Raw genomic sequence first — 27,919 nt, 5'->3', positions numbered from 1 at the left:
TCTCTGTCTGTACATGTGTTTTGATGGCCACTCTGCTCCGTAAGAGGACTTTTGTGTTCAGCTGACTGCCTTGGAGGGCGGGAGTGTGGATGGGTGTGTAACTTTGCCCAGTCTCAGATGTGAGCGAGAAAGAAGGAGAAGGCAGTTAGAAAAAGAGAGAAGGGAAAACTTGCTTCACAGTGCACCTTTTATCACCCACTACGAAGAAACCCACTTTTCTCTCTCGACTCTGTTGGATGGATGAATTCCTATGCGAACCATTTTAAGGAACAGATAAATCTCCTCCACTTGGACGTTTTCATTTGAGCAGATGATCAGCATCGGTGAGTAGTTGTTTCATTCTTTTACTTTCTTTTAACACAAAATATACAAATAGGAAAAAAGAAAACATTCATTAAATCCTGTCTCGAAACAGATGTGTGATCTGGGAACAGGCTGAGGTTGAACTGAAAGAAAGAATAGAAATCACTGTAGATTTTTATCACTCACTGGTGATCCTGTGATGGTTTATAAGTTAGTAACGGTATTTTTTATTTTTTTTTTTGCTTTGACTAATCTGTTTTTTTAATAAAGTTCTAAGGTGGAATCTGGCGGTCTGATGATGACCTTAATGTATTAAACTGTGATTTAATGGTGAGTCACTGGCTGTCTGAAATATTTGCATGTGTAATTCTCCACAGTGATTCTGTCTGCAAGGAAAGCATCGATACAGAGTACTCACCGTATATCTGGACAGAACTGACGATTGATATATAACAACTTAAAGATGCAATTTATCATTTTGGGATTTCCTCTACTCCCGGTCTAAACCTGCCCTCTCTGTTGAAACTCTGTACACCTGTGAGCCACCTTTTAAAGAAATAGATCAGCTGAGGGCCAATTTCTGGGTCACAAACATATAAACCACTGACATCCATTACATGGCAATAATGGAACTAAGCTATTTTTTAAATACTATAATCAATCTAGAAACAAATTACAAACAGCACTTTAATTTACTTCAAGTAAATAAGCTAAGAACTAACCAATAAATTGATTAGATATTTAATGGAAACAATGACTACCTCATTAGTATGTGAAACAATATATATTTTGCAGTAGGGTCTGCTAAGGAAATTAGTGAAACAAGTACAAAGAATAATACTATAGACTATAAAATATTGTGATATACACAGCTGATTACTTCCCTTCACATCATGCTTGTTTTAGTCATCCCTTATTTGTTCAGGACTCCTCAGGGTTATCTGGTTTCCTCCAACATCTCAAAAACATACCCAAAACCATGATTACTCCCCTTCACATCATGCTTGTTTTGGTTTCTGTTATAATCCTGTCTCCACCCCATTGTATCACTGGTTTATTTTTCTGAGTGTGCTCACTTGTTTCTTTTTAACCCTGGTTTAGGTTGAAAAGTTAATGCTTCTGTATATATTTTTTAAATCAGCACAATGGCGCAGCGAGTAGTCTTTTCTCTTCAAAGTTTCTGGCTTCCTGGTTAGATCTTGAGCTTAGGTTACTGTCTCTATGCATGTTCACCTCATGTCTTTTTGGGGTTTCTCCTGGTTCTCTCCAGTACTTGTATGGGTATTTGGGTAAGGTAAATTGTGAAGGTGTATTCTCACTTCACACCATGTGTTCTTGGGTTACACTCCAGTTTCACTATAGCCTTAACCTGGATAAAATGATTACATGAAGTCAATGAGTAAGTCTTTCTCTTAAGTCCTGAGCTAGTTTTCTCCTTGTTATGTAGTTCCTGGTTTAGACATTATCCTGTCCATATTGTTCTCAGCATGGTGGACAAATAATTAATGTTTGTCTGCCTGTCTTTTGACCTCTGGTTGTGTTTCTAATTTGCCCCTAATAAATTCTACACCAAGAAAACATTCTTGTATAATTTGACTCACACATGCCGGTACATTAACTAGCAAGCTAATAAAAGAAATAAAGGAAATCAACATGACTATCTTTTTCTTACTAATGTTCTCTATTAGCATCCATCTGATTCCATCCATCAAGTCATGTTATATATCTGAACTCAAGCTACACCCATCTTTAGAAACAGCACCTAAGTCTAGTATCACATCCTGGAGTATTTATGTTTGTGGGGCAGGTTACACAATGACTTCCTGATACTGATTTTTAGATTTCAAGATCAAGCAAAGACAGATGTTTGTACTGCAGTGTAGGAGTGTACACTCCTTCTGGTTTAATAGCAAACACATCACTCTGTCACAACCAAAAAGACTATTACAGTATATATTTGGTAATAAACACGACCAATACATTGCGTTGTAGTGCAAATCTAAAGTAAAGTACAAGTAAGGCTACTTTGTCAATTGAGATGGTAATAAATTTAGGTTTCCATACAGACGCTGAGATCTGTTTCTTTAAGTATGCACAGGATTGCAGATGAGATAGATTACATATATGAAATATTGACTGTACCCATCACAGACACATATTCACTACTTACTTGGCTGTCAACTTAAATAATTGTATTTCTGGAAATCCATTCACATAAAGTATGGAATTTACCCATCTGGCTAAATGTCTGTGGAAAATGAAAAATAAAATATATCTTTTTTTAATGACCATCAGATGGTTTGAAATGACATAATTTGATATATAATACTGTCTTATATTATATTCATATTTCTGTGAGACTAAGAGTAATCCATTTAATCCTTTTAATTTGGGCTTCAAATTATGCAATAAATATTTTGACTTGATTCCAGAGTCATCTTTCAAAAGGTTTTACTTAGCCATTTAATCCAACATTTGAAATATTTCATTATACATAGGATTATAGATGCCATGTATATTAGCACATATAATATGCAAACCTAAGCATGGCCTTTCCTGTGAGAAACTCCATGAGGTCGTTCTGGTGCTCTGGTCATAAATCAGGGCACAATAAGGGGATACAGTATTCACCCAGTTGGCTATAACACCATAGAAAGTAAATAATGAAATACTTCTGTAGTGAAAAAAAATACTAGTTTGCTATAACTCAAACTGTGTCAATAAGCAACCTTGGTGGCCATGTCACTCTCAATAATCAAACTATTTATTAAAAGCCACAGGCACTGAGAAAATATGAGGGAAGAAATATGTTCCAACGTTCGAAATACCTAGTCTCAATAAGATTTTGATTCCAGTAGGTCACACAACTAAAATAAAACAATACTAATGCATGTTTAACTAAGCTCAGAAAACGATGGGTCAGCTTTGCATTTACTCATTTGGCAAATGCTTTTAGCCAAAGTGTATTATAAATGAGAAGGATTTAAATAAGTGAGCAAACTGATGCGTCTTTAGCCGCTTAATTAAATTTAGCATGCTGTTAATATATTTTGAGTTGTTATGCCTGCACACAAAAATCTATCTATCTATCTATCTATCTATCTATCTATCTATCTATCTATCTATCTATCTATCTATCTATCTATCTATCTATCTATCTATCTATCTTTGTGTGCGAGTGTGTGTATTTATGCATATATAAATCGAGTAAAGAGAGAAATGGTGAATAACTGTTCCTGAATTTAAAAAAAAAGTAAAACTGTAGAAATGAAGATGTGTGTGTGTGTGTGTGTGTGTGTGTGTGTGTGTGTCTGTCTGAGAGAGTGAGAGAGAGAGAGACCTCTTTCCTGATTTACCCTGATTAGCCGTCTTTTTCTTTCTCTCTCTCTCTCTCTCTCTCTCTCTCTCTCTCTCTCTCTCTCTCTCTCTCTCTCTCTCTCTCTCCTTCACTGTTTTGCTTTGTGACTCAGCTTGTATTACAGCTGTGTGCCATTACATCAACATCATAGTCAGACTATTTCAAAACACACAGTCACCCTGCTACTGTAATAAAGTTAAAATCTGGAGTCTTCTATTTCAATCTTCTACATAAACTATACATAGTATATAGTATGTAGTACATAGCACACTATGGTCACAGATAAGATGTTATCTGTGTTATATTACAGTACAAATAAGGTGAAGTGGGCCTACACACTACAGCTTTAACCACTGGTACAGATAATTCTGATGAATATATCATCTGTCACTCATGTTAAGGTTCAAATTGAAGAAACCTAAAAAAAAAAAAAGAAAAAAAAAAGACATTTAAAAGCCACGATTAAAAATGGAATTGACATAATTTACCATTTAAGTGTCCAAACCTGAATCTGATTTTTAACCAGTCTTTACATGAACTGGGAGACAAGTTCCCAAAAGTTTCTGATTGATCCAAAATACAGCTTTCGGTCCATCTTTGCAATATATCTTACAACAGAAATGCTTATACTGTAGATGGTCATAAATACACTCTCTGTACTCACACATTCCCGTAGAGTTTGGCATAGCCAATGTCTGTAGAATTTGATTACATTTAATTACGAGTTAAAACAAGATCCTTAAGTGCCTACAGACTATGTTTAAACTATGCCATACGTGGATCTGTAACCTTGCACCAAAACTAGACCAATTTGGCATAAAACAATGACCCTAACAACCCTTTGTATAAGGTTAATATAGTAAATCAGAAATAAATAAAATTCTTATTTTAAATTCAAATATTACTATTTATGCACAAATTATATTATTGAGCCAAACCTAAGCTGAGTGTATGATTTTTGTTTCGTAGACATGCTAAATCGATAGCTTTATGCCTCCTTGCTTGTTAGCTACATTAGTCTTGTAGCTTCCTAAAAACAAAATTTCACACACCAAGATTTAGCCATGTTTTACCTGAAATTTTGGGATTCCTGTAAACGTACACTGTGCGCCTTTAAACAGGGGAGGAAACCAGTGTACATGGAAGATCCCGCGCATCATTTTAACTAGACAGATTTGTTCAGATTCATTCCATTGCCTTTTCTTGACAACTTTTTCCCAGAGCAGAAATACTGAGGAGATTCAAACTTCTATTAATACAAGCACATATTTCAGTGTCAAATAGTAATATTCAACTTCTCCACAAGTCTGCTGTCACTCTGACTGCTCAGTTCCCAAAGTAAAGTGCTGCTGCCTTACATTCCCCGATATCTTTACCACCATTAGTGTATAAGTCTCTGCAAATGCACATAGAGAGAGTCATTTATAATGCATGACCTACATAAAGCTTTGACCTTCAGAGAACAGGTCCTGCACAGAGAAAAAGAAAAATGAAAAAGGTATAAAGTCGTCATTGTTGTTTATACATATAGTTTCTATTCAGAGTTGTATATCTCCTTAGATGTTTCTATTGCAGCGCAGAAAATGTAAAGATTTACACACTAAGCACTTTGACATTTATTACGGTAGTCAGCTCATTCATATTTTAACATCTTTCACTCCTTTGCTTTAAGATCATTTTAGAAGAAGATTTTTTACTTTCTGAAAAAAGATCCAAGTTTATTAGTCAAAGATCTGCTAGATACAGTATGTAGTTATCTTATCATACACTCGTGACTATCTTTAAAGCCCTAGGGAACCGCTATGCATGATTTCATTCTAAATTACATTAACGTTGGCCATGTGAAACCAATATATAGTATAAATTATGAATAACTGGTGACATTTCAATCTAGACTCTCTCCTTTTTATGTGAAGTGTGCGAGGTTAATCTCAGGCAAAGCTTGCAAACACATTCTCTTCCCCAAACACAAGGCAGATGTCGGGTAAGGGAAACATGGCATGAAATAACTGAGTATTTTTAAGCCATTGAGCTTTGACAGTTAAAAATCAAGGGCCGTTTAAAGGCTGTATAGAAGCAGAAAAAGTTGCTGATGAATAAATTTCTTTTTTTAACAATTGTGCACAGTATAATGTAGAGTAGTGCTGTTGATTCTAACTCTGTTCAGTGAGTCTGATTATTTGACTCAGCTCAGGTACAAAAGTTGACTGTTTTGGCTCCCAAACAGCTCACTGTCTTTTTTCCCTAAACCAGGCAATATTTTGTCCACTGGTCAAAATAAAATTTACTTTGATTTGCATTTTGCAAATTATATTTAAACGGCTCTCCCCTAATACATTTTTCTGTGTACATCTGTGTATATCAACAAGAAGCAGTGCAAAGGATGCTGCTTTATACACACAGCATAGAGGCAGGTGTCAAGCATGTGTCTCAGATGTCATCCTAACAAACAGCTCAGCAAAAAGTAAGTGGCTCTACTTAGGTAGTTTCCAAGGAAGCACTTAAACTAAAGTGCAATAGTTACTGAGTTGCCTCAGTACAGTGCATCTACACACAAGTGATAAAGTGTGAGTGAGTCAGTTCTCAGCGTTCACATTAAAGGTCTCATTCACAAAGCCAATGTGTTTAATAATGACACATAAGGACATGAGCTATCAAGTAACAAAAGGTCAGATTTGTTTACTTATTTTCCTTATACTGGCCCGAAACCCTGAACTTCACTATTGCCTGGTGCTTCTTTTGCCTCTGGTTTAGTTGATTGAGATAATAGGCTAGAGGTCTTTGTCAATGGGATGTCAATTAAAAGTCATTATTAAAGTACTAGGCTTGCTGGCATCATTCATTCTTTAATTCATTTTTGGTAACCACATTATCCGGGTCTGGTTGCAGCAGATCTGGAGACATCGATCATCTCTGGAACACCGGGTTGGAAGAAGGAATATACCTATATAAATATATATATATATATATATATATAAATATATATATATATATATATATATATATATATATATAATATATATATATATATATATATATAGTATATATTATGTATGATGGCACACACTGCAAATTTGGAGCTTTCAGCTCCAAATGTAAAATGTAAAATGTAAAATTTCCGCATGGTAATTACAAGTTAAACAAAAATGTTTACAGGCTTTACAAGCTGAATTTTGGAATTACTATATAACCATCTATACAGTATGTAAGTCATCTATCATGATCCACACATACACTATTAAAAAAAGAGAGGCTATGTAATACCAAAAGATTTATTCCATAGAGCTAAGAGTTCCAGAGTACCTACAAAGTACCCGTGTGGTTATAATGGTTCCTGTTGTGATAAACAAAAAATATATCTATTTTCTATAATATGCACAGTAATTAGACTGTAGTACCAGGATATATAATGATTCAGTGTTAAAAACCAACAACTGCAGCTGTTACAAAATTGTTTAAAAATTTAGTTTTTGTAATTCAAAAAAGGTGTAAAAATAAGAGATGAAGATATGTTTATGGCACAGTATAAAATGGGGACTGAAGTGCCACAAATATTCATTATATTTATGATAGAGCCCCAGATTAGCCTTTTAAGTCTCTGTTCTCTAAACATTGTCATGCTTAAGCTTCCAGTGCACAGTAAATTTCATTTCAAACATTCACATTTTCCAGTTATAGTCATGCAGTTCAACACTTTCCTTTTTTTATTCCCCTGAACATGTTGGAGAAAAGAAAAGTGCTTTTATCTCTGCCTACAGCCTCCTTGTTTCCAGAGAACACTCTGGATAGAGAAGGACGCTAGGACAGGACTCCTAACTGAATTTTCTAATTGCTTTCTGTCTCCTGCTATCTTCCTCTCTCTTTCTCTTCCTCTCCCTCTCTCTCTTTTCAGAGCGGCCCCCTCCATTAGCAGCTGTCTGGAGTGGGAGAGAGCCTCCCTCAGCGGCCATCATGCCTCTGAGAGCCACTCAGACGCAGCAGCGGCTAAATGGGAGAAGAAACAGAAGGATGGAAAGGACCAATCCTGGACAGCGCTCCAAAAAACTGGCCATCATCTCTCGATCTCTACTTATCTGCAGCTCCAGGAGCAGTGATGACACCTCCAGCCCTGAAGAGAGGTACGGATACAAGAACTGGAAAGAAGGGTACCAAGAAGACCCTCTGGAATCCAAGTCTGGACATATGGAAATGAATTTCAGCAGGAGTGTTAGCCTACAGGGATCAAAGTGGAGTGAGGATCCCAAAAAGAACTTAAGAAGGTCCTTTTCTATTAAGGTAGGACTGTGAATTTTGTGTGCTGCAGCTTTTGAGCTGTTGGTCAAACTTTAGCTCATAAGATTTCACTGGATTATTGGAAATACTTCTTAAAACTGAGCAGCACTCATATCACAATCATCTCTTGAATGAATGTTTACAGCGACGTTGTGCTAGTACATGGCCAGAAGTAAACATTATAGTTGCAGTGCATTAAAAATGCATGAACCTTCTCATTAGACACTGCCAGCTCTAATCAATGATATTAAAATCTGAGGAATCTCATTAAGGTCAGATGGATTCTAATGAAAAAAACTCTTAATCCTAATAATTAGTCTCTAGTGAGCTAGATTGTGTAGTAGAACAGTTTTGATTACTCCCTTTAGAGCATTTTCCAGAATGTCACTATTAATTAACCCTGTTTATATACATATTTATATTAAGAAATAGTGCAGAGCTTTTTTTTATTTTGGTTCAGTGAATCACAATCACATGGCTTGTGTGTTTGGAGACTTGTGGAGGCTCTACCCATTAGACCTACACAAAAGAGGACTTGTTAAAGGCTGTAGGGAATTGGGAACTTGTCTTATAAGACATTCAGGTGATGTCATGGAGGGCAGACGCAAGTCTTATAAGACATTCAGGTGATGTCATGGAGGGCAGATGCAATCCTAGTCCCAAAGACCCACCAGGATGACTTCCTGATACGCTAAAACAACACTGGCCAGAAAAGGCATTTTTATAGTAAATATTTAAAAACAAGTACTTTTACAAACAGGAGTCAACAGAATTTAATTTATATGTATATATATATATATATATATATATATATATATATATATATATATATATATATATATATATATATATATACACGTATATATATGTATATATATATACGTGTATATATATATATATATGTATATATATATATATATATATATATATATATACGTATATATATATATATACGTATATATATATATATACGTATATATATATATATATATATATATATATATATATATATAAATTAAATTCTGTTGACTCCTGTTTGTAAAAGTACTTGTTTTTAAATATTTACTATAAAAATGCCTTTTCTGGCCAGTGTTGTTTTAGCGTATCAGGAAGTCATCCTGGTGGGTCTTTGGGATATGTATATATATATATATATATATATAGGGTTAGGGTATACGTATACTTGTATGTTAACTAATCAGTTAACAACTATGTTAACTAAGTTAATATGATTTATGAAGCACAATAAAATGAAAAAGTTGTCCAAAGTGATGTATGTAATAGACATATTTAAAAGCATTTAAAATATACGGATAACAAAAAAACATATACTGATTAAACAATACAGATAAAGAACAATACAGATTAAAATGAAATTCGGCTGTTCCATACCTAGCCACAGTCAGTGGAAATGCACAGTAACCCTTCAGCCAAGATTAAGCAGCCAAAAGGTCCTGTTTATGTGCCTCTTATGCAAATATCAAATACATTTAGTACTGGAACACTGGCTGGTGCAGAAAGTGCAATCTTGTTTTATGATAAGTAAAGTCCAGTACTTTTTACAGTGGATCAGAAAGGTTCCAGAGAGGTTTCAATTAATTGAAAATTTCTGCTACCTTCTGTCTAAATACATAGAAAACTATTTTATTGTCCTTTTTATGAGAACCGAATGAAAGGCTCTGCAATTGCATTAAATTTTATGCAACCACAGCAATAATGTGACCCTTTCGCTAGCTTTCTTCTGTGCAAAGTTCATTATCATGTGGCCTCATTGTAAGTGCTCTAATAAATGCGCAGTCTGGTGGTTCATGCTGTAATAAAACAAAGCTATTAAAGCCGTATTTCACACATGTCAACGTGTTGGGGAAATTGGTCTCTGTATGATAGAGCATAGTAGCACACTTGTTTGAGTTTTCATGTGGCTTGTATTGTGGCAGGAAAGCAGTTTCTGGAGAATGTGCATTGCCACCAGGGAGGAGTGCGGGCCACTCGGACCTCAAGTGGCTGATAATGACCTCCAGCTTGGTGACAATATAGTCACTGTTCAAAAAAATGGAGGCCAATTACACAGGTAGTTAAATTATACATATATATGTATATATAAAATCTGATGATAAACCTAGCGTTCCTGTCGGTTATATGTGTTTGGGGGATGCTGTTTAATGGTTTGTGTAAATATACACACACACACACAAACACACACAGGCTTACAGACACACACATATGCACTCACATAAATACAAGAGGTCTAATGGACATTATGTGCTCTTTTCTCACTCTCTAGGGACACTTACATCCACTATGGCGAGAGGCTGGCCCCATTTAATGGGCAGGTTTTAAATGGCCACACAAAACTCGAATCAGAGAAAAAGCCAGCTATGAGAACTGAACCCAAAACAACTAGTGCTGAGGTAGGCCACAGGATTCACCACTTCTCCCATATTAACATTACAATTATATAAATCTATGCCCCTTTTCAAATTGTGTACCTGGAAAAGCTAGTCATTTATCTGTTTAGCAAAACCAAATCAAACCATTTCAAGCACATCGGAGCATTATGCTCTGCTACCGAAGGACACTTTATTGCTCAACTCAGTGCTAATGTGCAAGTGATTTAGCCATATATATAAATGCCTAGCCTCAAATGATCTGCTGTTTGACTGTTGAAAACGAATCAGATGGGTTAGATCAACATAAGCATTTCCTAAACTTGGAGAAAAGCTGATTGTGAGGGGAATTTGTTAGCAAGCTAACAAACACATCTTTGAAGAAACTAGGTTAGCTGAACATTCATAACTTTGACTTTAGTCCAGATTGAGGGGGATGACCTTTTTTTAGTGATTTCCAGATCCAGGAAAGGGTGCCATTATAGGAACTTAATAAACATTAGAGATGTGTTTATGACAAAAAAAAACTTTTGATCTGTTGTCAGATGAAATTCATATTAATACAATTTTTTCTGCTTTTTCTTAGGTTTTCAGCTCATATGAAAACAGTGGCCTGCAACGGAATTGCAATTCAGCAGATTCTGTAATCTACAGGAAAGAAGTACTTGGAAACAATGTTAACTTAAAGGTAAGCAACACTTCTCTTTCCCACAATATATACTGTACTATTGACTCAGTATATATGTTACTATATGTAATAAATATTCATGGAACATTGTTTGGATGAACTGTGACTCACCTCTTATTACAATTCCAGAGATGTGTACAATCTGAGTCAAGGCACATTACAGCTGAAGTCTTTTATTGGCCCAATACCTTACACAAGACAACTTATAAAAGTTTTTACTTTGACACCTGTCTGTATATATTTTGTTTGGAATTTGTATATACTTTTTATACACTATATAGCCAAAGGTTTGTGGACAACTGACCATTACACCCATATGTATCCAAACCCATGGCAAGAATATAGGTATTAACACAGAGCTGGTCCCCTCAAAGCAGCTTTAATGAGGTCAAGCAGTACTGTATGTGCAGTCAGAGTTTAAGTTCATCGCTGCTGATGATGCAGGTGATATGGGCTACTTGAGATGTTCCACACAAACCTAAGCAAGCCATGTCTTTATGGACCACTCTTTGTGCATAAGGGCAATGTCATGCTGGAACATGTTGGGCCCTTTAGCTCTGCTACAGCATACAAAGACATTCTATACAACATAGTGGCAACATTGGCAAGTTATGTGTTCCGGTGCCACATACTTTTGGTCATGTATTGTATTTTCTGTTTTATTTAATCAGAATATTCTTTTAATAAATGGGTTTTAATTATAAGTGGTATAAGTCCGGTGTATAACTATGTATGTGTATGGTCTGTGTGTATAAAGAAGCCCATTATAGAAGTAACAGAGGACAATAAAAGCTGTGAAACAGAAGATACTGAAGCAACAGCCTGCAAGAGGAATCGTTCAAACTCTACAAGTAAAAATCACACACACACACACACACACACACACACACACACACACACACACACACACACACACACACACACACACATGCAATAATTAATTAATTATATAATTGTTAGGCCTTTTTACGGAAAGCCACACTTATCTGTGTGTTAGTTTTACCCAGCCTATTTGTAGCGTTGCCTCTGTAGCTCTTCCCCAATCATGTGATGTGACTTTTTTAAATGCTCTCTCCCTCAGGTGTTCACCCATACTGGATTGGAGATTTGGATGCCATAATTATGAAGACACCAGAGCTGTTTCCCTGTCAGGTTCACAGTCCCACTGGCATTTATGGAAACAGGAAGTCTCTTTCTCAACAACTGGAGTTTCCTCCCAGCGTTCAACAGGTGGGACAATAAGATTATTCCGGTTAACCCAAATATAGTGTTAAGGTAGAATAGACCCTTGGAGAGGCACTAAAAATACAATCGCAATACTGAGATTGATATAACTCCTCACATGGAAGGAACATGCAAAAATCGGCACAGACAGTACCTCAATCTGAGGATCAAACTAGAGAACTTGGAAGTGTGAGCTGGTAGCGCTACCCACTGTGGGTACTGTACCCACTAATATATAACAGCCAGGGAGTAGATGATAAGATTTCCTTTCTTCCCAGTGTTGGTTTCTGATATAGATGGCCTCCTTTACTGCAGATGTATGTGCTGTTTATTATGGATGTATTAAGGACTTAATGCATCCTTTGTCCAATCCTACGCTGTATTTTCTGGATTTGCTGTTTTTGAGTTACCAGACAATCCTGTTATCATAGATTTATCAGCTTTACCATGACCAATTACTAATATTTACTAGTTATTAATTATTAATATTACAAGTAAATTATCTTATACCATTATGACCTGCCGTCCAACAGGCAGATACCATTGTATCGTTCCACTTAATGTGATTATAATACAAGTAATCTAACCATAAAGCATTTCAACAGCTAGTTGGCAATGATCTGATTCCCTACTAACAGAAAGATTATTTAGACTACACATTTTTATTTTCTTAGCAAAACTAACATACCAGGCAAAAATCCAAGTCTGACATGAGTGAGAATCAGTTGCAAAATCTAGAAACTTGACCTCACCCAATTAAATTGGAAAGCCTTACAGTGATTCAGTTGTTGCAATATCCATCCTACATCTCTGTACCACTTATTCATAGAGAACCTGGAGTCTATCCCAGGGGACTCGTGGCTCAAAGCAGGGGACACCCTGGACAGGGTGCCAAAGCATCACAGGACACGGTTGCACACACACAATTTAAAGATGCCAAAAAATGCATGTCTTTGTGAGGAGGAAACCCCAAAGCATGGGGAAAACAAGCAAACTCCACACACACAAGATGAAGATAGGAATCAAACCACCAGCCCTGGACTAATGTTCTAAAAACGAAGCCACCATATACCTGTGCTATTCCAACAAGGGAACAACTGATTCTGATAACTGTGGGACATCTGCAATAGCGTCTACCATCTATTTACGATTCTAACATGTCTATGACATGTTCATCCCATCAGCTTTGTGCCTTTAAACCCTGGTATATAGTTGAATCATGCCATATTTTATTAAATGGATTTCACACTTCTGTAGAACTGATGAGTGAAAAAAGTGTTTGAATAACAAGTCTTTCATATACATTAGTCACTGACATTAGACTTGTGTCAGCTATATAACATGTTTAACTAGCTCTGAGTGAAAAGTTAATGATTTTTTCCCCATCATTTATGATGATGGTATGGCATGTTGAATTATTTATTTATGATTTTTCACAGGTTGTACCAAGACCTTCTCGCTCACTCAGTTCAGCACATCTGCTCCATTCCAGCAGCAGTGTCCAGGCCTTCATCATCTGTAATATAGTATTAATGAAGGCACCTGGCAAGGTAATCTGTACTCCTATTCTTACCATGCTGCTTATTTACGATAAACGATATTAACCAAATCTTAACCCAAACGCTTGTTTAAAATATGCACCACTTCTTCTAGGGACTAGGTTTCAGTATAGTGGGAGGCAGGGACAGTATTTATGGTCCAATGGGAATCTATGTAAAGACCATTTTTCCTGGTGGAGCAGCTGCAGCAGATGGACGACTGCATGAAGGTACAGATCAATTAAAACACTTCAAACATTCATTGTCCCATGGTTTGACTGATGCATTTCAGCTAGTATCTTGAATTTCAATAAACATACATCTAATATAGAAATCAACTATTATTAATTAATAGATAAACACTGTTATGTGGAATAGTATTACTTATGTACATTTATTAAAAGATCCTCCAATAGCTTTGTTTTCCAATTGCTTTTCTTATTTGCAGGAGATGAGATTCTGGAGCTGAATGGAGAGTCCCTGCACGGTCTTACACATGAAGATGCTTTACAGAAGTTTAAAGTGAGCTCTTCACCAACCTTCATTCCTATATTAATTTGCATGGTAACACTATACCTCAGACTTTGATGCAGCCTTTTGAGACCAAGTTTTGTGCACTAATTTTTTCATTCATCCACCAATCCATCTATCTATACAGCTATCCCTTCATCATATTACTTTCCTGAACATTCAAGCAACATTAGAAACCATTTAAATTAGAAATCACATACATATATTAATTTCTTCATTCATTCATTTATCCATCCATCCATGTTACATATTTGAAAAAAAAAAACCTTCAAAAAACAGAAATCACATACATCTATCCAGCTATATTAGGTAACTCTAAATTTGCCTCACAACATTGATCCAGCACATGTAGTCTTGGGTAACATTCTGGGTTTGATCCTGAACTTGAGTGGAATTCCATGTTCCATGGTATGAGTTTCCAAGCATATTTTTCGGTGTCCGGTGTCCTCCTACCTCCCAAAATCCTAACTGGGGGATTGGCTATGCTAAATTATTAAAGAAATAGGAATACGAAATTAAAGAATATATTACAATAACACTGAAGGAAACACAAACCACATCATGCATCTGTAATTTTATTCATCTACTCTATCTATGCATCCATCCTTCAATCTGTCTGTCTATATATGCATCTGTTCATTCATCTATGCTTTTTACCAGGCTATTCTGAATTTGCCTTGCTAAGCGTTTTGGATCACCATCAAATAAACCACAGTTCACATACATCCATCTATCCATTTGTCATTGTTCAAATCCATTTTCCTCCCTATTGCTCTCTGTGGTTTCTGAAGCAAGTGAAGAAAGGTCTGCTGACGCTGGTAGTAAGGACCAGATTGGGTGCTGTCGTTGGCAGTCAGACTCAGGTTGCCCAGCTATGCCGGTCCAAGTCTCTCAGCTCCACTGCAGGTATCAGCAGAGCCAGTGATGAGCTAGCTGACTTCCCTAACTTGGGCTCTCATGCCAAGCCCAGAGACCGCATCATGATGGAAATCATTCTGCAGAAGGGTCAGTATAAGTGTGTCTTAGAACAAAAATTATTTACGGACGTCAACAATAATATGAATAATGTAGCAGTTTGGATGACTGTGTGTTTTTTTTTTTTTTTGTGTGTGTGTAGAAGTTGGTGTGGGCCTTGGTATTGGGTTGTGCTGTGTTCCATCTGCTGAAGGTGGTCCTGGAATCTACATTCACACACTGTCACCAGGTTCAGTGGCACATATGGATGGCCGCTTAAGGTACGTTGAACATTTTAAGAACTTACAGAACCTCATTTGCATTTAATGAACACAATCATAATTAGCCTCTAGAAAGGCACTTGAAAATTTGTTGAGATTACTTTTTTCTTTTTTTTTTCTGTTAACTGCCAGTCTTCTGGTCTCATTTAATGTGTTTTTCAGATGTGGAGATGAGATTGTGGAGATTAATGACACTGTGGTTTGCAACATGACACTCAATGATGTGTACACAGTTCTGAGTCAATGCAACCCAGGGCCGATTCAGCTCATCATCAGTCGTCACCGTGACCCTAAAGTAGGTTCTGACAGCTAATCAATAATCTTTACCTGTAAAGCTTTTCCTGCACTGTAAATGGTTGTGCAATATACCCTACATACCTAACTACTCTCAATACTAATTTGAACTGGCCAACTATTATACCCATAGAATACATTATAACAAAGTTTGTAGGTTTGTACATCTGAACAAACACAGTATGGGCTTGTGTATTATCACACTGCAATGCCCTTTGCCTTACATTTTGTATACTGACATGCACTGCAGTCTCAAGTTAAGTCAAGAAGCTTTTATTGTCATTTTAACCATATATAGCTGACACAGTAAACAGTGAAATGAAACAACGTTTCTCCAGGACCATGGTGCAACAAAAAACAACATACTGTAGATCTAAGGACCCAAGTCCTAGCCACATAAAATGGAACATGTGCAACCTAGTGCGAGACAAGGACAATGCAAACAGACAATACAAAACAATACACGACAAATACACAGAATAGCACTGTCCAGTGTGCATACTGTATTATAAAGTACATTGTGCAACAATTGTAAACATACAGTATATAAATGTATGTAGTAGCAGCAGTTAAATGAGGTATTGAAATGTAGATTGCAAAAACAGCAACTGAGTGAATGATTGATTTTGTACATTCCAGAGTACAAAAAGTGTGTGTTTGGTATAGGTCCACAAAGTGGAACATACCAAAGTTCCATACCAAAGTATAGTACACAAAGTGTGTGTTTGGTATAGGTCCACAAAGTGGAACATACCAAAGTTCCATACCAAAGTATAGTACACAAAGTGTGTGTTTGGTATAGTTCAATTCTGTTTGTTGAGAAGTCTTATGGCTTGGGGGAAGAAACTATTACACAGTCTGGTTTTGAGGGCCCAAATGCTACAGTACCATTTTCCAGATGGCAGGGTGTGGGGTCATCCACAAAGCAAACAGCAGCGTGTGTTATGAATGTCCATGATGGAGCAAAGAGAAATTCCAATTATCTTCTCAGCTGTCCTCACTATCTGCTGCAGGGACTTGCGATCCAAGACGGAGCAGTTCCCAAAGCAGACAGTGATGCAGCTGCTCAGGCTGCTCCCAATGATCCTACTATAGAATGTTGCCAGGATGGGGATGGTGGGTGGGGTGTGTGGTGGGATTGGGGGGTTTGTTCGGGGGGTGGGGGGTGGGCTTTCCTCAGCCTAATCATTTCTTCACATTATTTTTGTTTAACATACATTTCACAATTTCTTTATACATGGTGTTATTCCATGATTCATTTTATGTCCTGTATTCGCAGAAATGATTATATATTGTTGTGTGTTGCTCTGCTGTATTTAAGTAATGTTGTAATGTTGATTTATGACGACATTCCTGTTGATGCACTGATTGATTTTTCATGTCAAATAAACTATAACAAATCCAATTTTAAAGCCATTTTGTATGTTTCTCTGTGTCCAGGTTTCTGAACAGCAGCTGAATGAGGCCATTGCTCAGGCAGTAGAGAACAGCAAATTGAAGAGAGACAAGAGTCACTGGAGTATGGAGGGTAAGTGTGATTCGGCATGGCTAAGCATAGGCTATGATTATACACATTTTTATCAAAAAATGCATCATGGTTTTAAAAAAAAAAAAAATCTACAGCCTCTAATGAAATAAGAAACACAGTAAATCAATTTGTATACATAATTTGTTCAGCAGCACTTAAGAGACTGGTGTCAGTTATTTAACTGTCAGGCTTTAATGCAGTCTGAGCACTAACCTACATCTTACCTCAGGTCTTAGATAGACTGACCCATATTTATTCAGAGCACTTAAACTGTCTGGTATAAGTGGTTAATCTGGTAGGTCATGATGCATTTTGAAATCTAATCTTAAGTCTAACCTCAGGTCTGAGGAGGATGGAACCATGTTCACACAACAGGACAAAGTGTGAGCGCTGTATGGAGCGAAGCCACAGCCAGATGAGCTGCAGGCGAGCCCAGAAACCCATGATCCGTTCCTGCAGTGAGGGTGCATATAACCAGCGCAGTGCTCTAACTGGTGCCAACATGATGTCATGTTGTCCCCAACACCAGAATGTCACTCGCGTACATAGCATGGACGCCTCCATAACAGCTAACTGTGAGGTTCTGACCAGCAGGAGGCCATCCCCAATTTCATATGCCAATGACGACTACAATGTGCCCTACAACTCTCAAATGAACTTTCTCAGTCATGAGAGGTTAGATGCAGGTTTCGGGAGGACAAGGGGAAGACCTCGTTCACTGCCACGAAGGTATTGTAGACGACAGGGCGTCACCAATGAAGAGTCACTAACCGACACAAGTGGCTCTAGTGGAAGTTCGCCGGTGAAAGAGGAAGGTCCGTTGCCTTCACAAAGCTGCCAAGTAAGACATTCAGTTCATATCTGTTACAATGCATAGCCAAATGCAACCTGGAAGAGTCAATTTGAATTTTTATTCAGACTATTAAACCTTAATGAAATTCCAACACCATTCAAAAGTTCTTAAGGTAATGCTATCATAGATGACTAACTGCATGTTTTGTGTAGTGTACTTCTGCATCAGACCTAACATCACATAAGAGGAAGATGTGGCAAATCAAGACAAGTAAATCTCCATAAATGGTAGTTGAGTAAGAGTAGGCGTGATCAACTTGACAAGTATCTCTTACAATTCAAAGGGTGAAAGTTCTGAAAAAAGAACTAAACTTACTTCATTTACAATCATCAATTTCATTCACTTTGTATTTCTGTAACGTATAGTATTCGAAACACTTGGCTTTAATGCTCTCACTTCTATAAATGATTCGTACACATTTCCTGCTTGAAAACCACATCTAGCAGTGAATCTACCCCCCACATGATGGAAAAATCAGTAGCATTGAAGGTATAATCCATAACAAGTGACTTAAATCATCATTAAGCCAACCGATCATTGTCCTGTTCTTCCTCTCTCCACATGCATCTAGTTGTTCTGCAGTATATACAAGGCTTTGAGAAAGATCTCAAGGCTTCTGTTTAAGAAAGTATGTGGCATTTTACTACTTCCTCTTTCTGCTCTGGTGAATACTGTGCACGAGGAGTACACCAAATTGCACAGAAAATGTGAAATTTGTTATGTTGTCGCTTGTCTTGCTGCTTGGTATAGGGCATGCTTCTGCAGTGTGTGGTTGGATTGTCCGTGTCTGCATCAGTGGTGCATGTGGAAATAATACCACCGGATATGTTTCTACACCTTTCTAGAGTCTTTAAAAAAAAAAAGTGTTGCGATCATTCAACCGTTTCCTGTTTGTGTGACAGGAAGTGGATGAGCATTCAGAAGAAGCTAAAGCAGCACACTTTGAACCTGCTACTTCATATACAGCTGAAAACATACATAGGGAGGGCAGACAACACCGAGGTATGTTGTTAATTTGATTGCTGTGTGCTTACTTTAATTGGTTAATTGTTTATCATTTTATAGTTGATCTAGAGAGATAACAAATATAGCGGTTTGTCTATTTAAAAAATATATAAAAAATTAAGACATTCTTATCTAAAATTTTTCAATTATTTTCCCTGTTAGTTTCTATTCCATAACAGATTGTAAATTCACAAAGGGAATGTCATATATTTCTCTTGCAAGAAGAACTTTGTGCAGTGTCATGTGCTTTATAAAGCTGTGTTATTTAGCATAGATATTTTGATGAATGTCCACAAATAGGTTTATTCTGACTACATAACTGGCATTTCAGACTCTCAGTCTTCCAAGCAGCTGTGTAGTCCAACTAGGAGAACCAGTCTGAGACACCAGGACTGTGTGGAGTTGCATTCTGAACAGCAAGTTGACCCTTGGGTGAGACTAACAGACAGTCTTGAAAAGCGCCTGAACCTTCGAAAAATCATGAGTGACCATAATGGGAATAATGAGATAAATGGCACAGTCTCAGAGACCACGGATCCCATCTCTAGCTCAAAGTCAGAAGAAAATACCGATATTAAAAAGGGGCCTCCAGTGGCTCCGAAACCTGCCTGGGTACGCCAAAGTCTTAGAAGTATTAAGTCTGGGAGGTCGCCAGCTGAGGCCTTTAAAAATCAATCAAAAGGTCAAGATACTGGAAGGACCTTTGGAGTTAGTCTAAGGTCAACTTCATCAGCAGCAAATCTATCTTTCAAACAAAAGCTCAGCTCATTTGAGACCTTTTCTAGCACTGATGGAGCAGAGAGGACAAGCAGAAGACTGTCTGCAACAACATCTCTTCCTCAGGCAGAAAAAAGTTCAGCTAGGTTTGAGAAAGCACAGCCTGTAGAGACCAGCAACACATGGAAAAGTAGAACCAATGTGATTAACACTCAGGACAGTGACAAACCTTCTTCAGTGATAAATCCAGCTGCCACCACTGAATCATTATCTGAAGAAGATCAAGCAACCTCTAACAAAACAGATTTCCAAATCGAGAGCCTAAAAACAGATAAAACATCTGCTGCCGTAGAGCTAACTGGGGATAACACCAACCCTCCAGAAGAGATTCCTTCTTCTTTGGAAAATGAGATAGAATCCAATTTTACTCTGAAAGTTGAAACGGAAACAAGTCCGGCTCGGAAAGATGATGCGGAAACAAGTGCTGCTCAGAAAGATGAAGAGGAAACCAGTCCTGCTGAGGAAGGCTCTCCGCCTCTTGAGCATATACCTAGAAGGTCCAGCAGTTCTAAAGATCCTCCTACAGAAAAGCTACTTTCAGTGGAAGGTCACAGCAGTCACACTGCAAGTTTAAGAACCAGAAGTCTACCCCTGAACACCTCCTCTTTGCCAGAGGCCCACAGCCAATGTATTCTGGAAGGAGAAACCCTTAAGATCATCCTGTCATTCAGCAACCAGGTGTCCCATGCCCTAATGCGTTCCATGCAATCCCTGCCCCAGTCCCCATGCCTAAAGCTTGGTAATCCATGGAGTGCACCATCTGGATTGTCTCACAATAACCCCATAGATGAGGACATGTCTTCATCTGAACCATTACTCTCACCGGCACCAGACAGTGCTGAGAAGGGCTTCTCTGTGAGGTATGGTTTGCTTTCAAGTATTTCCATAAACCAGTCAAAGGTAGCTGTTGTCTTTTTAAGACCAGCTATCTTTAATTTCGCAGTTGACAAATTCTTCCATCCTGTGTACTAGAAGCATGATAACAGAACAGTCTGATGTAAACTTAGAAGAGGAAATGAGTTGTGGCCACCGTAGACTGAAATGCTATAGCCACTTTTATCTGGTGTTCTTGTTCTGTAAAACGATTACAACATGCAAGCACTTTCCAGTTGCTCCAATATAGAAACACAGCTTTATCCTCGAAGCGGGCAATTGAAATCTTTAGAAGAATGCTTTGAAATGTACAAATTGAAACATAAAATGGGTTTCAAACTCCTGACAAAAGTAGGCAAGTGGTAGAAAGCATTTATCAGATCAGTAGCCCAGGACAACCTCTTAATAAATCTGTTTTTCATTTGACTCCCAGCCTGGCTGAGTTGAGAGAGCGCACTATAGAGAGAGGGGAAGACAGTGAGAAGACTCACTGTGCATCTGAACGACCTCTCACCACACCCTCAGCAGTGTGTGCCCAGTCTGTGATCTCAGCACTTCCACATCAGGAGATCCAGCGGCTAATCCAAGAGGTCAAGGATCTTGATGATGACACCCTAAAGGTGACTTTTACAATGAGGAAATGTTACTTAGACAAACTGCAGGCTATCGCATGTTCTAGAGTTTATGGAGCTTAGTATACCTCATGCATATGCTTCAAAACTTCTATTTTACATAGTGGTGGGAAATTGTATTAATTTACACCACAATGGGCTTCTGTAATAGTAGCAAGACTATCAACGGTACATTTGTAACACCAATGTAAGTTGCAGTTGTTTCAATTTTTACATTTAATAATGTGGTGTTTTGTGGTGTTTTTGCTAGCACCGTAAACAACCATGAATACTGTAGCATGTACTGTGAAATGCGTATAAGACAGTAGTTACAGCTGCAAGGTACAAATATTAATTTGCTCATTCTAATACATTGTAGTTTCTGTAGATTACTATAGACTTTGGAACAGTATATTGGCACTGCATCTATAAGGATTTAAAAAATGCACTTAGTCATTGATAAGATGAAGAGAAAGTATTTTTGGAAGGAGCTTCTAGCATCAGTGCTTTGTACCAGTTCATGTTATAGTGTACATTTAAGATTTTTTCAGGCACAGGAAGAATTAATTAATAAAACATATGTAATTGTTAATTGGCAAACTGATTAATTATGAGAAGAAAAAATAACTTTTGGACATGCTTTTACTGGAAAATAAACGACTGCACCACAACCTAGTGCTGAGTTTATTTTTCCTATAATAGTATGTGCAGTAATGTTTTATTTCCTTTCACCCAACCTCAATCTCAGAGATAATCTTAGGATTTAAAAAAATGCTGAAGTGAATTACAGGATAAGAAAAGCATTGCAGTATCATAGCATTAATACTTGGGAGTGCAATATAATCCAGCTCCAATATAATTATCAGCATACTGAAAATCTATAGCAAAGTCAGCTCTTATCTGTAAAGAGCCTGCGTTAGTGCAAGAGGGTGCAGAGGCAAACACATTAGCAGCTGCAGTTAGAAACGGCGGACCATTAATTGTTAACGTAGGGCACATAAAATAGGTGTCATTATATCAAGATCCCTTAGTAGCAGAGGAGGTATTCTCTTTGCACTTTCAAGCCTCTCTTAGTGTATCTAGTATTTCTCCACCTTCCCTTTCATTGCCTTTGATAAAGTGCAGCTTCTAACCTTTGACAGCAATCCTTGTTTTCCCAAATGAGGCACAATTTAGCAGGTATTTTAGAGCAATTACCTGTGTTTCCCTAACGTGATTGATTAATTCTTGAATTTAATGAAACATGATTTTTTTTTTTTTTAATTACCAAAATTTTGACATAGCAGTGGTACGAACTAAAATAGCATTTCACTCACTCTAAAAAAAGAAAAAAAAGAAAACAAAAACGGGGGATAAGGTTATCTTGTGCTGTTATCCTTACAGCCTTGTAATTAAGTTAAAAAAAACTATGAAGTATCTGGAAATGTTTATAGATGCAGCTGTTATTTACACAGCGATAAAAGTAAGATCTCTTCCTGAATGCTAATCGTTCTCTAGCACACCATATACAACGCCATCTGGCAAATATATTACAACAAGAGCACTAAATAGCCTGTGTATCAGCACACCACCTTTTAGTCATTTGGATCTCATAAGTGTAAATGGCTTAAATCTACTTGCTGACAGACTTGCCATCGCTCTCTTGCAGCAACTGGAAGACATCCATGTAGTGATTCTGCACAAGGAGGAGGGAGTTGGCTTGGGTTTCAGTATTGCTGGTGGTATCGATCAGAACAAAGCAACTACAGTGAGTAAGACTTTTACATGCATGCTAGCATCCACTACAGCATGGCTAATTGTCTCCACCAAGCCATGAGGTTCACTTTAAATAATGGTAACTCTGGTAGCTAATTGGGGTCTTATTAAAACAAACTACCCAGCATTGAGTACATCCGTTTTTTTTAAAAGTTATCCACTTCTTTTCTGGATTGGATGCAATTTCTAAATCTATTTTGCAGGCTACATCAGGGCCTGCATGTAATCCAATTTCAGAACATCTAATCAGATAACTTTTGGGAACTGACCCACCCAGTTCACTTGTAGTTCCATCAATCCGTGGAAGCTAAGTACATTTGAAAACAGCACTTATTAGTCGTCTGTGCTGCTTGAAGTTCGTAATACACGCTTCAAGCTGCAAGCTTGTCATAATTTGCTAATTGTCTAGTTCAGCAAATCATTCGTGCATCTCTGCATTTGTGATTTTTCGTACAATTTCCAGGTTCACAAAATCTTTCCTCAAGGCTTAGCTGCTCTGGAGGGTACCATCGAGAAAGGAGACGAGGTGCTGTCTATCAACGGACAGACACTGAAGAACGTGAAGCACAGCGATGCTACAGCAGCACTCCGTCAGGCACGTGAAATGAAGCAGGCGGTTGTGGTGGTGTGCAAGAGTAAGGAGGCTGAGAGTAGCACAGATGCTAGCACAACCGCTACAGAGCAGAGCTTCACAGGTACCATAGAGCTAAAAAACAATTAACTGCATGTCTGTTGTCCTTTTTTATTTAGACAATCAGCCTATGTAAAGGACTATATAGCATTTCATTGATACTTAGTCTACATACTATTAAGCTGTATAACATCAAGGCCAAGTTAAGTCTATTTCTCCTTCAGGAGATGAAAGTGGAGATGTCCTGACTCTAGAGTTGGAGAAAAATGCAGGTGGAGTGGGTTTTGGACTGGAGGGAGGAAAAGGCTCTATTCATGGAGACAAACCTTTGGTCATCAACAGACTCTACACAGGTACAGATTGTGCATTTAATTTGAACATGTAAATTTATAAACATTAATATACAACATAGATTTTTGTATAGTATAATGTTAATCTAAGGCGTCTGATGCAACTTTTGGATCTGTGAGATGTTTTGACATGCCCTGACATTTGTTCTTATGTCTCATTACACTACATCCATCACAAATAGTGATACAGTAATATGTGGTCAAGATGCATGTACATGTTTGTATTTTGGTAACTAAGATAGGGCCATAAATACATACTAAATATAACAAGCCGTTTTAAACATTTTAAAAAACTATTTCCTTCACCTCAAATCAGTGGTGTCAAAATCAGTTTCCACTTTGGCCACATCCCCATTTTTGTAAGGCTTTGAAGCATGTAATCTATATATGTATATAGATTATTTTTAATACATTTTTAAACACATCTCTTCTATCAGCATTTTGTTTTGTCATTGAATCAAATTAAAAGCAACATCAGACTAGTTGTGATTAGTTTTCAGATACGAGGCTGAATCTGATTCAGCAGACACAGAAGATAGGTGTTGATTTGAGCAGCTTTACAGAGCTGTTAGATGCATGTGTAAGATGCATGTGGTACAGTGGCATATATGTGTGTGTGTGTTTAATGTATGTAATAGATAATTTTTGCAGGAGGAAAGAATAATTTTTTTCTTGGCCAAAGTCTTTTAAAAGGGATGTGGTAGCCTAGTGGTTAAGGTGTTGGACTACCAATCGGAAGGTTGTGAGTTCGATTCCTACGTCCACCAAGCTGCCACTGATGGGCCCCTGAGCAAGGCCCTTAACCCTCAATTGCTCAGCTGTATAAAAATGAGATAAAATGTAAGTCGCTCTGGATAAGGGCATCTGCTAAATGCTGTAAATGTAAAACTATCTTTGCTGTAACACTGCCGTCATGAGTATGTCTCTGTATGTTGGTAGGCAGTACAGCAGAGCAGAAGGGCCTACAAGTCGGGGATGAGCTGCTGCAGGTCCAGGGCTCCACAACACAAGGCCTTTCACGTCTTGATGCTTTGACTATCCTCAAAGGTCTTCCTGATGGATCCTTCACAGCCATAGTGAGAAGAAAGACAGCTGAACAAAGCTAAATTCAGTACAGGCAGATGAAAAGTGTAAAAGGACTGAATTTTAGGAAACAGTCTTAAACACTTTTAGTATCAAATCGCACTTATGCTGGAATTTGCAAGCAGTTTTAATATTAGGATTTTATTTATGTTGATTGGGATTATTATTAAAAAAATCTTGAATATAGTTAAAGTATTTCCTATTATAGGATTGCAGTAAACCCATTACAAGATTATTTAACCTATTTCTAGACATATTGGATGAATATCCTGCAATTTTGCTCATTTGAAGCACTTATTTTCAGAAAGATGTAAAATGATCTGCTAATAGAAAAAAGATTTATGAGTAAAAAGGTCTACAAATAATATGGGATAATATTATAGTTGTAATTGTTTATTTTAATCTAATAAAAGGACTTACTGGATGAATTTCACTATATTAAAAATAATGTATCTTGATCAGAATGCACATGGTTAGTGACTGCTGCAGACGGTTACTTTAAGGAAACAGCATGCAGGGATGTGATTTTGATACCGAAATCAGGTTTTGATTAAAATAACAAAGACATTACAGGAAGTTGGTGGTCAAGTGTAATGAACTTATTTTCATATTCAGTGCATCACGATGTCAGGTTTCATTCTGCAGATGTTCTTGACTGTTAGTATAAAAGCATGTAATTCAACGGAAATTTTATCAGTATTACTCTGTGTCTAAACGTGGCCCATTTTGATCTGCCCATGACTTACATTTTGACACTAAACCCTAGCTATAATACCCCATTTAATATATAATTACTGATAATAAATTTGTTTAACTGCAAATGAAGCATTCTTCAAAACGAAGCGTTTCAAAACAAAGCGCTTATAAAGCAAAGAATTAACAGCTTTGGGTTTTCTTATATATTGTTAATATGTTTGATTTTGATTTTTTTAGTTGATTTGTTAGGCAGTTCTTCCAGGATTATTATATTTTGTGATCCTTGCAGGCAAAAATAATTGATTTTGCTGCAATTATTTCCAAATTTGTGATGCCACTTGGAGAGATTTTTGTGCTTCTTTTGCAGAGAACTACCTGAATTGGCAAAATTGCAAACACAAGATTTTTCTGTTAAACTGCTAAGAGTGAAGACACTTTAGCTTTACTCATGAGGGCGTTGGTTGAATGTGTGTTGTGATGATGTCACACAACATGTCTTGGCCCAAATCTGCAAGAAATCTGAGGTAATTCTGAAAAATTGCAAGCTCCTCTGAATATTATGGAGTTTGTTTGATGTTGCATTAAATTCTGCAACTGCAAAATTGTGAAATCCTGGAGGAATTGGTTGGGCTTTAACGTCTACTTTTCATCAGACACTGACAGCAGTCTGCTTCTGTCACTGAGAATACTGAGAATACTGGGGCTGACAAACAGTAGCTGCTCTGACAAAACCAGTTGGCCATTAAGAGACAGTCAGTTACGAGTTGCCATTAACCACGCCTACAATAAACCAGCAAAGCCTATCAATGATTTTCTAATGGATGCCAGAATATCCATGTAAAAGAAGCCATCCATATAGAACTGTGCTCACTAAACAACAGGGGATAAGAAAAGAGGAATATTATATGAAAATATGAATTAACTCTGTGCATCTTCCATGCCATTTATTCTTTTTTTTTTTTTTTGTATTCCTGACTGGCCTAATCCTAGAGCTAGAAAATAATCTATATAGAAACAACATGTCCGCATGAATTAGTCCAAAGCTGCGATTACAATTTGTCCAAAACGAGTCAAGTTTGATATTTAGACATACAGTAAGCTCTTTTTGTCTGCTTAAATGATTCCCAAACCCTTACTGGTGTTCATTATTATTATTTCTTTTTATATATATATATATATTTTCACAATTTTATCTATGTGAAAACATCTTAACAGATTGACATTTTTTGTTTGCTGATGCACAGAAATCTTGCCTTTGTACAGTAGTACAAACATGGTCAGGGATTCCTGGGAACTTGATTCAAGTTTTCCTGTTTTGTTAAGATTTGCACAAAAACTGTACAGTAAAGTATATACAAAAATTTCTATAGAAACTAAACAAGAGTATTTGACCAGATTCTAAATAGAATAGATTTTGAAGTCACAATAATGTAATGTTTTCCAAATATGTTTGCAAAAACCAAAGATACAATATGTTTTTATGGCCTGCCTTTGCATTCAATATTTTATGACTGAATAGGATTCATGCCTCATTACAATAAATGCCATTTTATTTATTTAAGTTCTTAAAAGAAACAGAACATCCGGTTTTAATATAATTGAAAAGAAACGCTCACATTAATTATTATTTTTTTGTACAGAATAAGTGACTAATATATCAGAAAGCCCTGTTCATACTGTTTAAATCATTATTGTATTATTTTTTGTTCCCCCCAAAATACCCTAATAAAGTAATCAACTACAAAACATTTTACCAGTTTGGTGGTTCAAAATGATTCGTAATAATACTGGCTGTAGTGCATTATGAAGTTCTTATGACTTTGCCTTTTGTTATATCTGCTCTTTAGTGACGACTCTTTCTATTTACTTTTAGATCATTATCTGAAAAGTTGCCAGTAATTGAAAGTCAGTTTTAAAAGGAACAACT

At 37.0% G+C, this 27,919-nt stretch overlaps 1 protein-coding gene across 2 annotated transcripts; it reads left to right on the top strand.

The window, feature by feature from the left end:
- The first annotated feature begins 28 nt into the window (after positions 1 to 28).
- Positions 29 to 27,740, top strand: il16 (interleukin 16). Of its 2 annotated transcripts, XM_060883967.1 has the most exons (23): positions 29 to 323; positions 7,554 to 7,936; positions 9,871 to 10,004; positions 10,218 to 10,344; positions 10,907 to 11,008; positions 11,766 to 11,859; positions 12,090 to 12,238; positions 13,672 to 13,782; positions 13,886 to 14,000; positions 14,219 to 14,292; positions 15,093 to 15,306; positions 15,419 to 15,536; positions 15,699 to 15,831; positions 17,271 to 17,358; positions 17,700 to 18,199; positions 18,783 to 18,839; positions 19,114 to 19,213; positions 19,548 to 20,853; positions 21,300 to 21,486; positions 23,126 to 23,224; positions 23,696 to 23,927; positions 24,088 to 24,216; positions 25,153 to 27,740. In XM_060883967.1, exons 1-23 carry the CDS (start codon positions 311 to 313, stop codon positions 25,317 to 25,319), a joined length of 4,632 nt encoding a protein of 1,543 aa, XP_060739950.1. In that variant the 5' UTR covers positions 29 to 310; the 3' UTR covers positions 25,320 to 27,740. The 2 variants fall into 2 exon arrangements, with proteins under 2 accessions (XP_060739950.1, XP_060739959.1); XM_060883976.1 differs by lacking the exon at positions 18,783 to 18,839 and having other exon boundaries at positions 30 to 323.
- Positions 27,741 to 27,919: the final 179 nt, after the last annotated feature.

Source organism: Tachysurus vachellii, chromosome 1, assembly GCF_030014155.1.
Source record: "Tachysurus vachellii isolate PV-2020 chromosome 1, HZAU_Pvac_v1, whole genome shotgun sequence".
NCBI lineage: Eukaryota > Metazoa > Chordata > Actinopteri > Siluriformes > Bagridae > Tachysurus > Tachysurus vachellii.
Note: the sequence above shows the minus strand (reverse complement) of the source record. Positions and strands in the feature narration are given on the sequence as shown.

What these genes read in the sequence shown, in the direction of transcription:
- il16 (XM_060883967.1), top strand. An exon ending in TAATGAAGGCACCTGGCAAG is followed by an intron (nt 13,783 to 13,885) that starts GTAATCTGTACT and finishes CACTTCTTCTAG; the next exon opens with GGACTAGGTTTCAGTATAGT. An exon ending in TGCCTTCACAAAGCTGCCAA is followed by an intron (nt 18,200 to 18,782) that starts GTAAGACATTCA and finishes ACATGCATCTAG; the next exon opens with TTGTTCTGCAGTATATACAA.